Raw genomic sequence first — 12,894 nt, 5'->3', positions numbered from 1 at the left:
CAACTTGAATTGTATGTATGTTAACAAATCTTGGTAAAATTAATCTGACCCACTTCCCGTTATCCGATTGACCTGAAATTTTGCATGCTGGTCCAGAACCGATGACAATGCATGTTAATCATAAACGTGCCCTGATGTTGCTGCCAGGATCGGCTCCGTAAGAGCAATTTGTCAGCGGTAAATAGCAGGGACACGAAATTTTGTATACGCATTCGTTTATGATAGGCAACTGTTACGCCCATCATAAAATAGATGCCGCATCCAGGGTTGGCTTCAATAAAAAAAATATATTTCCAGAAAAAAAATTAAATCAAGCTTTTACTTTAAAATACCTACTTCCCGATTTCAAAAAGAAGACAAAAATGGTGTAGTAGGTTGTAAGAACACATATTTATTCGCACTGAAATGAAATAATTGCACAAGATAGTCTAATAGATTGTACTAGAGAAAATGATAATATAGATTTAAATAATATTATACCATCTGATATAAACGAGACTGGGGGTTTGCCTAAAGAGTTGGAAATATTTGTGGGGGCCAAGGTGATGTTGCGATATAATGTTGATGTGTCTGAGGGTCTAGTGAATGGTGTCATCGGTCATATAATAGAAATTATATGGCCGTTTCCGGAGAGCACAAATGTATGACACGGACATTCCATCAGTTTGTATCGACTTCGGCAAAGATGTGATCCACGTTATTCAACCAAAATATGTGCAATTTCCAGCTGAATTCAGCCATGGTACAGCTGAACGTAGAATGTTGCCAATTGTTCATGCTGGGCTTGTACAGTTCGCGATGCCCAGAAAAAATCTCTACATATTCAGTCAGATGAAATTTAAATAAAATTTTAAATTTTAAACCCGATAAATCCTATGTGTGTAAAATAGTTATTCAAGGTTAAAGTTCCAAATTTCAAGCATTCACGGCATTTTTATTTAATTACAAACATTATGATTTGCTTACAAGTTCAGTAGGTGCCTACCTAATGACAAAATTTCAATTACAAATTGAAATTATCGCGACAAGCTTTTATTATAATTTCAATTCTGTAAAGTCATAAGTGAATGTGGTTAATGTGATTTGAAATTTTATTTAGATTTTTTAGGGCACTTAAATAAAAGCTTATTTTAAAGTTTTTTATCATAATTTTATTTCTTTATGTATTATTTCGGACCTCTAATATGAGTAAATGATGTTGTGAACAGGTCTGAATCGTTCCGATGAGGCTTTACTTGTAGCTGAAAGGAGCAGGAATAGAGCCTTTGTTGACCTGCTTCTAGAGCGACAAGGATCATCTGATACAAAATCTAGAAGCAAAAGCAGTAAGCTGGAAGAATTCAACATGGCCACGTTGGATAATTTGAAAGATACAGTTAACAGGCAAAGAGCATCTGTATTATATTACAGCATCGCAGCAGGATTCCTGTACGCATGGCTGATTCTACCTACAAAGGGTAAGTATATTTTTAGTTTTACCTTTCAACTTTCTACCTTCTATCCCTCGATTTCAATGAAACAGAATTGAAACTCCATATTTCTTATGAATTTAGAGACAGACACACACGAAATATCTTGACCAAAACATTTTTTTTAGTCTATCAGTAGAAAAAAATGCTCCTTCAGAAATCCATCAATTGCAATGTGTAAAGTTCTTCCACTCTTTTTAATTCAAACAGGAAGTAGCTCGGGTTTATTTTTTCAATAAGTGAATGGATGTCTGTCTGGATATACGACTTTTGTCAACGTGTCAATGTGTAAATCATCGACACATCATTATTGTTAGGAACAATTCAAATCGTGTATACATAGGTATAGACAGTTCTTTAATGTCAAGTCTGGCGAGCGGGCTGGCCATTCTGTAGGACCTCGTCGGCCAATCCAACGACCGGGAAAAATAGTATCCAAATAGTTTCTTACTTGTCTAAAGTAATGTGGTGGTGCTCCATCTTGTTGGAATACAATATCGATTTCGAATTCATTAGGATTCGCTTCAACGATTTCAATGATGAGAGGGTCAACGGTAGTTTCCAGCATATTCAAATATAGTTCCCTCATTAAATTTTGATCAATAAATAGAGGTCTTACAATATGGTTTACCAATATTCCTGCCCAAACGTTAATTTTTTATAAATATTAAGACATATCTGGATATCTGTTAGTCCCTTTCTTGATTCTTAAAATGGCCCCTTCCAACTGGTACCTGCTAATATCCGTGCCGTATCGCCCGCATATGATATGAGTTGCCCCCCAAAGTTACTGATGGAACATATACTGTTGATGTAAACAAAAAATAATATGGAAGCTTGAACTGTTCCTTGCGGAACTCCTGAATTCTAGACTGAACTCTTGTATTTTTCAAGGCATAGTGAAATTCCATTCTGTATCATTGGTGGAATGTTCCGAAAACGACAATGCAGAAAACAGCGACCACATAATGTCTGGATCAGGCATACTAGAAAAAATGGTCACTTCAGTTAGGGATAGTCTTGGTTTGGAATTGTCTCCTTGTACCACCATAGCCGAGGATCAATATTCAGAAGATACCCTTTCAGACAGGACGGGTTTTTCAAGGATGATCAATCGACACCATCTGATGAATTCTAGCAACTATTCGCTGAGTTCCCTATTTTCATTGGGGAGTGTTGGTGGATCCGTAGCTTCACTGCAAGGTAAGCTTGTCGTTAGTTCTTCCAATGACTCCATCTGATAATTGCTCCATCAAAATGTGTATATCCTATAAAAAAACTTTTCATTTCAAACATACCACTAGCAAATAGGTTTTGTTTCATCATTCTGCCATTTGTCGAATGTGAATGAGAATCCTAGTATAGAGTACATATTTACCAAACTGATCAATAGCACATCATTTAAAATTTGTTTAGGAAGTACCAGATCTAGTGCTAGTGCACAAGGTTCAACAAGGATTGGAAGACGACAAACATGGAAAGGGCCGAGTTGTTTACATTCCTTGTATACACTCCTTATCCAGCCCTTCGAAGAACATCTACCAAATAAAAGTGAGTTAAATTTATGTTCCTCATCAAATTCAACAATATGAGTTTGAACATTTTCCAATCTTCAACTATCATATACCGTTTAGATTCCTTAGTTTTTTGCTTGTATAATTTGCAATGCCCTATTTTTTACAGTATCCTCATTTAAAGAAGGACCAAGGGAACTAATTTTAGTATTGGAAAGCGACCTTTTCCTAGTACCTTTTCCTGTTCTGAGGTCAGCCAGTGAAAACTCCGAATATCTCAGTGAAAGATTTTCTCTATTCGTTGTTCCTAACTTGAGTACCCTAAAATCCGGAAGAACCCGAAAACAGGATCAGGATCAAGCAGTAAGTGAATATTCAGCTTTCACTATTTATACCAACAATGATGATAACAATGAAGGACGTAACAATGCATTAAAAATGATTCTGGCTAGCCGCGGCAGTAAATCTATTTTACTTCTCGGCTCAGTTGAATAAACAACTATTTTCTGATACAGGTTAGGAGTCTCATCGTTGGGAATCCAAAGTTACCCAGTGCTGTGACAGAACACTGGGGATGGAAAGACATACCTCATGCCGAACAGGAAGCCACTATGGTTGCAGAGCTCCTGCAAACTCAAGTCCTGGTCGGTAGTTCAGCAACCAAAGAACAGGTTTTGAACCAAATCCAAGAGGCGGAATGTGTTCATTTTGCAACGCATGTCTCTTGGAAGCTATCTTCTTTAGTACTAAGTCCTGCAGAGGTGAGTTGTCACTATATTGAACTTGGTTTTCCGCTCTAAATTTCAATCAACTACAGTGAATGTAACAGTTTTTGAAGAACTCTGTCACATTCAAAGGTAAATCTGTGGTGCAGTTGTTCAATCTCTGGTCTCAAGTATCAATACTGGTAGAATCTGACTGTAAATATAATATACTTCATGTCAAAAAAGTATCGGAAATTGATCATTGAAACGCAAAATATGTATTATTCGTAATTCTTATGCAAACACTTTTGAGTATTTCGGCGCACAAAATTCCATGTGCAATGCAAAATTTAAGACAAATCATTATGAAAATCGCAAAACACATTTGAGGTTAATCAGCATATTGAGTATAGTGAACAAACTAGATGATAGATGTCGCTAAAACTCCGCGTGAGTATAGAGATCGGTTGTGCCAACCTAGCTATAACATCGGGCTTTTGAAATCATCGATTCCTGCTACTTTTTTGTCAAAAGTGTTACTTTCTAGGGATTCAAATATGAATCAATGAATTATTATTTTATAGGTATTAGATCAAAGTCAGTCCAAAAGGTTATACATAACAGATACTGCCGAAGAAGAGGAGAGTAACGAAGTTTCAATTTCTGCAGAGGTACCGCCTTTGTCTGAATTTTTGTTGAGTGCTGCAGACATTTTGTCTCTTAGACTCACCGCTCGATTGGTAGTGGTAAGTTATACATTTTCATTTGTTTATTTCATGAATGAGAGATGAAATTTTGGAGGGGTACCTCAACCTGACATTATTTATTTTAGAAATGGTATCAATATCCTTTCGGAAAATTGAAACCTGTCAACTGAAAGTACTTTCCGGAGAAGCAGTATTCCGAAACACTAGAACTGAAACACTCTTCTCGACTCGCATTTCACTAACCAAGTTAGTGTCTTCAGAAGATGTAGTAGCCTACTTCAGAAGATGTAAACGTCAACTAGGTTAATGAAGCGTCCGTCGAGAAGCGTTTTGCAGATCTGATAGTTTGAGTTATTCTAGTCCAGAAATTCCAGTTCTACCATTAATCACATTTTCTTTGTATTTATTCCCAGGCTATCATGCCATATACATTGAGTTTAGTCTTGTGGCTATAATTTAAAAAAATATATATTCCATCGAAATACGATTCCGTGTTCCTCCACTGAATTATCATCCCCGAAAGAAGAGCACAAACCTCTCTCCAATGCCGATTCTAGGTAGCCTAACAACCCGGTAGCACTTGGTAATACTAATTAAGGAGAAGACCATAACCAACCCTTTTGAAAAAAGGGTTAGAAGTAAGTAAGTGGTGGTGCTCAAACCGATGATTTGTAAACCAATGTTTCTATGTTTGTAAGCCATGGTCTGTAGGTTTTCATACCTGACGTTTCGTCTGCTACTGCGGCAGACATCATCGAAGGCGACACGGCAGCAGTCGAAGTACTTATGGAGGGACTAGGTGTCGAATTTTCTTGATTGGTCTCCGGCCCTTCCTCAATTAGTGGAAGAATTTTTTGTTATGAAGTGCCGGTATCCATGTCTTGTTGATGTTTGAGGCCTCTTCCTCACGTTTGGAAGTATTCTTATGTTTATGTATTTCTACAGCCTCTCTGAATAATTTTATGGCTGCTCTAGAGAGCATGTTCTGCAACTGTCGATTCAACTCCATGGTTTTCAAGTATACCTCCAATTCGATATATCACACCGCTTATGTAGGATAGAAAAGGTATTCCATTGGCCGTTCGCTCCAGTGTTCTGTATCTGTAGAGTAGGAAGGTTGAGTGTAGGCTCACAGCACTTAGGCCACATGTGACCCATTGTACATCCTCCCGAGGAGTTGACCTCCTAGGTCATCGTTCATACTGTTCTTTACAGGAAGATGGACAGGTCTCTGGGAGACATTATCTTTATATCGGCAGGTGTAGGCCAAGACTCGCCGAACACACACTCTCTTATTGATGATAACTCCAGACACTCGCATAGGACGTGCCTGACAGTTTCATCTTCCTGTTCACACATCCTGTATAGAGGTGTGTCAACAAGCCCCATAATATGAAGGTGTTTCCTTAGTTGACAGTGGCTAGTCAGAAATCCTACTGTTGAGCGTAGGTTTTGCCTGGTCATCGTCTAGATATTTCTTCGGCGCCAGCATCACAGGGTCGCCAGAGTGATCCTGGCAAGACTGCCTCCTTTGATTCCATTCCATCTCTTTAGGGATTGAGCATGGGTGTGACGTTTGGCTAGTTCCGCAATTGTAGGTCGCTTCAGCGTTACATCTTGCTCTACCAGAGTCTCAATAACCCTCCTTTTCTGTCGCGGATGATGATTGCAGTGCATATTGAAATATCGGTTCGTATGAGGTAGTTTTCCCGGTACAGAAAAGTGACTCTTCCTCCCTTTTCTTTTTCTGTTGTTAAATAAACTCTCGGATTCCAAGAATTCTAATGTCACAGAAATGTTGCTAATTCATCTTACTTGTGACTCCAAACCACGAAGGTTTCATCAACATGTCGAAGCCAGCAGAAGCGTCGCACTAGCTAATGTTCAAATGTTCCACTGGACTTGCAACTCCTTTTTTTCCTCATATAATTTTCCATACTACTGGAAGTATGTTGATGTTGAGCAATGTTTAAATGAGGCAGTCATGTCTGGAGAAAAAATCGTTTTCAGTCAAACGCGTTGAGTGGCCAAAAGAAATGAAAAGTATAGCCGTTCCTTCTGAGTAATCTGAAGGAATTATGTAAGTGGTATATACAGTGTGTCCAAGATAAGGATCCTAAGCATGGTAATCTCAGTACCTGTTGGAGATACAGCTTAGGTTAAATTAGGAAAAAGTTGTGTTCTTTAAAGCTTATTTACATGCCGTCTAGAAACTTGAAGAATTTTCATGGCCTGCTGAGATATTTGGGAAAAACGAGAATTTGACAATATCAATTTTATTTTTTTCTGACTTTATTTGAAAAGATATCAAAAAACGAATAACACTTTTTCATTGGCACTTTCAAGGTACTACACGATGGTATTTTTAGTTTTTATATCCGACGTTTCGTTTTCAAAAAACCATCATCAACTTTATTTTTTTGAATAGCCCGAAAAAAAAGTACACCCTGTATCTGATTCCATTTTTTATTACGAATTCAACGATGTAACACATGCCATTGTTTTCTTTTTAGTTTAAGGGAAAATTGCATTTTTTCTATTTTTAAAATGTATTTTTAAGTAGGTTAATAACGATTTTTTTAAAGTAATGAAAACAACAAAGAAATTAACGCATTTTTTATTTAATTCAAAGGAGGTGTTCAAACAGGTTTCCGTTATTTTCCAAACATAAGTATGATCTTCTAACTGTAGAACTTAAAACATCACGTAACATATCTGGTGTAATACTGTTGAATGCGACAGTTACACATTCTCGTAACTGCTGTTCAGTTTCAAAAGAATGTTGGTAAACTCGGTTTTCAACAAAACCCCATATGAAGAAGTCCAGAGGAGTTAAGTCAGGGAATCGCGCTGGCCAAGACACTTCACTAAAGGTTCCAATCCACCTTCCAGGAAATCGCTGGGAAAGATACTCTCGAACTTGTCTAGAATTATGTGCAGGAGCACCGTCTTGTTGAAACCAACAGTTATTGACCTGTGCCAGAGGTAAATTATCTAAACAGTCTTCTACATAGTTTTGCAATAAATGATGGTATCGTTCGGCGGTCAAAGAATTATAGTAAAAAAACGGACCTAGTATTTTAGTTCCTAAAATTGCACACCACATATTAAACCCAAAACGTTCTTGATGTCTTGATATTTTCTTAACACGCGGATTTTGCTGAGCCCAGTAATGCTTATTGCGGCGGTTGAAGATACCATTATTAGTGACCATACTTTCGTCGGACCATATTATTTTTGAAGGGAAATTATAATCTTCTTCACACGCGCGTGTATACCATTCGCAAAAATTTCGGCGCCGTTCGAAATCCCCTGGTTTAAGTCCTTGGCAAATCCTAAATTTATAGGGGTGATATCTATTTTTACGCAAAATAAATTGAGCAGTGGATTTGGCTACTCCTACATTATTTTCTATTTGCCTAGTTGATATTTCAGGGTTCTCAACAACTGCTTGTAAAACATTATTTTGGGCTTCTTCTGAAGATTCCTTTTCTCGAGATAAAATAGGCTTTTTAAATGAACCATATTCTTTTAAATTTCGAGCTCTAAGAAAATGGACTTACATGGCTGCTTTCTTTCTGGATATGTATTGAGATACATTGCTGCTGTATTTACAGTATTTTTGTGGCACAAAATGTAGCACGTTAGTATGTCACCCGGCATATTCGACGATAATAACACAATATTATCTATTCAACAATAAACAATAATAACGACAACAGTAACAATAACTCTAAAAACAACAACTCGACAAACAGGCTAACAACAACGACAATTACTATTTTATCGTGTAATTAACTAATATTTGACAGGCTCGGTGACAGGTATTTACGTCAAAGCATTTGTTTGCAACGCCTACTTGAAGATTTTTTAAAAATAGAAAAAATGTGATTTTCCTTTAAACTAAAAAGAAAACAATGGCATGTGATACATCGTTGAATTTGTAATAAAAAATGGAATCAGATACAGGGTGTACTTTTGTTTCGGGTCATATAAAAAAATAAAGTTGATGATGGTTTCTTGAAAACGAAACGTCGGATATAAAATATAAAAATACCATCGTGTAGTACCTTAAAAGTGCCAATGAAAAAGTGTTATTCGTTTTTTGATATCTTTTCAAATAAAGTCAGAAAAAAATAAAATTGATATTGTCAAATTCTCGTTATTCCCAAATATCTCAGCAGGCCATGAAAATTCTTCAAGTTTCTAAACGGCATGTAAATAAGATTTAAAAAACACAACTTTTTCCTAATTTAACCTAAGCTGTATCTCCAACAGGTACTGAGATTCCCATGCTTAGGATCCTTTTCTTGGACACACTGTATGTCACCTGTTGCTATGGCTGAAGTGGAAAATCTGGTCATGTCATCAGTGGACATTACAGAACTGATTATCTCCAAGATGAGTCTACTTAACCACAGTAACAGATTGAACTGGCTACAGAGAGTCATGATATTCTTACAGAAGAGCAAGGCCATCCAGTCAGTTCATGAATCGGAATCATGAATGACGAATGTAGCTTCGATCAAGTCCACGAGATAGCACATGTAAAACTGTCGGACGGACAAAGGCTTTTTATGTTCATTGTGCAGCAAAATGTATGTGAATGCTTGCTGCTGACCATCAAATAACACTGTCTTAATGAGATACGAATAGTATTGGCTATACAAAAATCACTAATGAAGTGAGTGAAGTATCGCAATAACCTTCCTGCTGGAAAGACACTCATAAACATCCATAAACAACTATTACATAGAGACTCGAGCCTTATCGTAGATAGGGGAAAAATACATGTTTCCTGGTTTCCCTCTAGGAATCTTGCAAGGCTGATTTCAAATGCTTCTAGCAAAGCCGTAGCCAGGGGGGATCAAGGGGTATTGATTTCCCCCGAAAGTTCTACAAGCAACGGCCATTCAAAAATTATATCAAATACAACGATTGGATTGTTTAAACATCACAGGAGCCATGAGAACTACACCAACCACGGCAAAGGAATTAATCGCGGGTCTGTCCCCTCTGGACCGATACGTTAAGAAGGTTGTGTTAATAGCCATGTTACAATTGCGCACGGCTGGTATAAACCTCGAAGTAGGAATGGATCAATTGAGCCTATGGCGAGAAGCGCTCAGTGCGCAACCTCTGCTGCAGGCAACCAGTGATGCAATTGAACCCAGGTTTGTGTTTAATAAACCCTACAAAATACAAATAAAAGAGAACACAAAGTCAGATGCTACAAATGCAATATGCATATATACAGACGGCTCAAAAACCAAATGAGGCTCAGGATGTGACATGTACTCCAGATCACCAAGCCTAAGGATTAAGTGAGGAATGGGAAAAAATACAAGCGTGGTTCAAACAGAACTGGCTGGTATCTCAATTGCCACAAAAACATTACAATCTGCACTGATAGCAGACAAGCCCTATCAACCTTGAATAGACAACGTGTTACCTCAGGGCTAGTAATAGAGTGCCACAGAGTGCCACCAAGATTTAGCCAAAGCCTCGGTAGATAATAACATTATCCTGAGGTGGATTAAAGGGCACGACAGGAGTAAAGGTAATCGTATTGCTGACTTTTTAGCCAAGGAAGCGGCTGGACTAAGACTTTTAGGACTCAGTGGCACATACGGCCTGATGACTTAGACAATTGCGGAATCAGCCAAACATTACATCCATGCTCAATCCCTAAAGAAATGGGATGGAATCAAAGGATACAATCTTGGCAGGATCAATCTGGGTGACCCTGGGAAGCTGGCGCCGAAGAATTATCTAGCGATGACCAGGAAAAATCTACGCTTAACAGTAGGATTTCTACTGGCCACTGTCAACTAAGAAAAACACCTCCATAATATGGGGTTAGTGGACACACCTCTATGCAGGGTGTGTGAATAGGAAGATGAAACTGTCTGGCATGTCCTTTGCGAGTGTCCGGAGTTATCGTCAATAAGAGAGTGTGTGTTCGGCGAGTTTTGGCCTACACCTGCCGATATAAAGGAGATGTCTCCTAGTGAGGACAAGTGCTACACTCACCCTCCCTACTCTACAGATACAGATACTATTGGAATTATAAAATCCGTTAAAACTTTTATCAAGTCCTTGGCAAAACAAACCAAGTGCTTGAAAGAGGATATTGAAAAAAACTTCCCTGAAACACAATGAAACAACCTTACGGCAATGTGCGTACAAACTTTTAAAGATCTTGGCGACTCTACCTGTTTCCACATGTATCCCTGAAAGGACCTTCCTTCTCTGAAACGCCTTAAAACTTATTTAAGAAACTCCACAAGACAGGAACGACTAAACGGTTTGGCGTTAATGTCAACCCACCGTAGAATTGACATCGACTCCGAGAAGGTAATTGATTTGTTTGCTGCAAAGAGAGCTAGAAAACTAAATATGATTTTGTAAAAAGATGGTAATATTCGTGTAATGGTTTTCTAGTAAATATATATATTTTCATGTAACACCATTTTCTTTCTTTAGTCATTTTTATATTTCATGTTCTTGAATGAGTATGAGGATATCCAGTATGATGCTTTGCTCTATTTAACAGGAGAGTGCAACTACGGTGGCCGATTGACGGACGACTGGGACCGTCGAACTTTCTCGACGATACTCAGAAAGTTTTATTGCAGAGAACTGGTGGAAATCCCAAATTATCTCTTCGATCCCACATGAGTTTACTATTGCCCGGACAAGACGGAATACGAAGAATTCATGAACTATACGAGGTCTCTTCCTTTGATTACCCATCCGGAAGTTTTCGGGATGCACGAAAACGCAGACATCATGAAGGACCAGCAAGAAACTAGTTTACTGTTTGCCAACACTCTGCTCACTCAGGATGCTATGTCAACCAGTGACTCCGCCAAATCTCCCGACGACGTGGTGATGGAGGTTTCTTCAGATATTTTGGCGAAGTTGCCACCAAACTTTGACTGTGATGCCGCTATGGAGAAGTACCCCGTATCGTACACGCAGAGTATGAACACCGTTTTGGTTCAGGAAATGACTCGTTTCAACGTTTTGTTAACTGCCATCAGGACCAGCTTGAAGAACGTTCAAAAAGCCATTAAAGGTCAGATTGTTATGTCAGTGGATCTGGAAGAAAAGTACCGCATATGTGGGCAAAACGATCTTATCCTTCTATGAAACCTCTGGGAAGTTATGTCAATGATTTTCTGGCTAGATTGGCCTTTTTACAAAAATGGATGGATGAAGGAGCGCCCCCCACCTTTTGGCTATCAGGAGTTTTCTTCACACAAGCTTTCTTAACAGGTGCACAACAAAACTATGCCAGAAAATATACGATTCCTATCGATCTCCTGACTTTCGATTATGAGGTTCAATCTAGATCTAAATTCACCGAACCTCCTGCAGATGGTGTCTACGTCTATGGATTGTTTTTAGACGGTGCTCGATGGAATTATGATATAATGGAGTTGGACGAATCCCTTCCGAAGGTTTTATACGATATTGTACCATATTTATGGTTAAAACCAGTGAAGAGAGACGATCTCCTCCCGAAAAAAACGTATACGTGTCCGGTGTACAAAACGTCTGAAAGGAGAGGCGTTTTATCTACCATAGGACATTCGACGAATTTTGTAATTGCCATGACTCTGCCATCCTCCCAGCCGCAGGCACACTGGATCATGCGAGGTGTAGCAATGCTTTGTCAGTTGTCCCAGTAATTAGGAGGGTTTGATTAACTGTACGGGTTTTTATATTTCACAGTACCAATATATTATGTATAGAAATAAAATATTTCATGTTTTTCTACTGTTCCACCAAACTAAACCCCCCCGAAATTGTTTTCTGGCTACGGTCTTGGCTTCTAGATGTTAACCATGTCTACAGAAAATTGGTGGTATTGGAGGATTTCTATCGGATCTCTTTCAACTTTTGAAAGTTTTCCTTATTCCCTCGCCAAGATCTCGTCTTGAATCTTTTGAATTTCCACTGAGGATTTTTTTACATGATGACCTAGTTTTTTTATGATTAGATGAGTGAGGTGAGAATGTAGGCTATGACAGTCTTAGTATTAATTGTATTGGACTGAATTATAACTTATGTTAAAGAAAAATGAGAGCTTTACATGTTAAATCTGTCGAAACGAGATCTGATAAAATTTCCATTCATCAATAGGCGAGAGTGACGTTCTCAATCTTCATAGGTTTTTTCATAGACTATAATTTAATAACCTCATAATAAATTAGAAATAAATTTCTCAAGTATCTACTGTTTTCATGCTGTCATAATTTTAAGAATATGTTTCTCTGAAATTTCAAATTGAATTTCAACAGGTGAGTTCATCACACACAAGAGATCAACAAGGTTGGGCAACTTCTGACGGTTTGGTGGCACTTGTGAGATCCCTTTTATCAGCCGGAGCTCAAGCAGTTCTCATTTCCTTGTGGCCAGTACCAGACACTGCGACCAAAATTCTACTCAGGGCATTTTATTCGTCATTGTTGCAGGGTACCAGAGCTGCCAG

The 12,894-nt window shown here is 38.2% G+C and overlaps 1 protein-coding gene and 1 pseudogene across 1 annotated transcript in view; both read left to right on the top strand.

Annotated features, from left to right (window-relative positions):
- The window catches only part of LOC111513875 (tetratricopeptide repeat protein 28), a 61,508-nt gene that overhangs the window by 35,884 nt on the left and 12,730 nt on the right, over window positions 1-12,894 (top strand). The window contains exons 20-26 of the mRNA XM_074186733.1: window positions 1,209-1,457; window positions 2,364-2,672; window positions 2,886-3,020; window positions 3,153-3,346; window positions 3,499-3,744; window positions 4,272-4,433; window positions 12,704-12,894. Of these exons, the coding sequence (XP_074042834.1) occupies window positions 1,209-1,457; window positions 2,364-2,672; window positions 2,886-3,020; window positions 3,153-3,346; window positions 3,499-3,744; window positions 4,272-4,433; window positions 12,704-12,894 (1,486 nt within the window). The remainder of the gene's footprint in view (window positions 1-1,208; window positions 1,458-2,363; window positions 2,673-2,885; window positions 3,021-3,152; window positions 3,347-3,498; window positions 3,745-4,271; window positions 4,434-12,703) is intronic.
- On the top strand, window positions 10,881-12,431 carry LOC141479932 (dynein axonemal heavy chain 7 pseudogene; annotated as a pseudogene).

Source organism: Leptinotarsa decemlineata, unplaced genomic scaffold (genome assembly GCF_025532065.1).
Source record: "Leptinotarsa decemlineata unplaced genomic scaffold, Ldec_3_MD MMD2_P_RNA_scaffold_1, whole genome shotgun sequence".
In the NCBI taxonomy this organism is placed as follows: domain Eukaryota; kingdom Metazoa; phylum Arthropoda; class Insecta; order Coleoptera; family Chrysomelidae; genus Leptinotarsa; species Leptinotarsa decemlineata.
The sequence above is the reverse complement of the archived record's forward strand: the minus strand, read 5'-3'. Positions and strand labels throughout refer to the sequence as shown.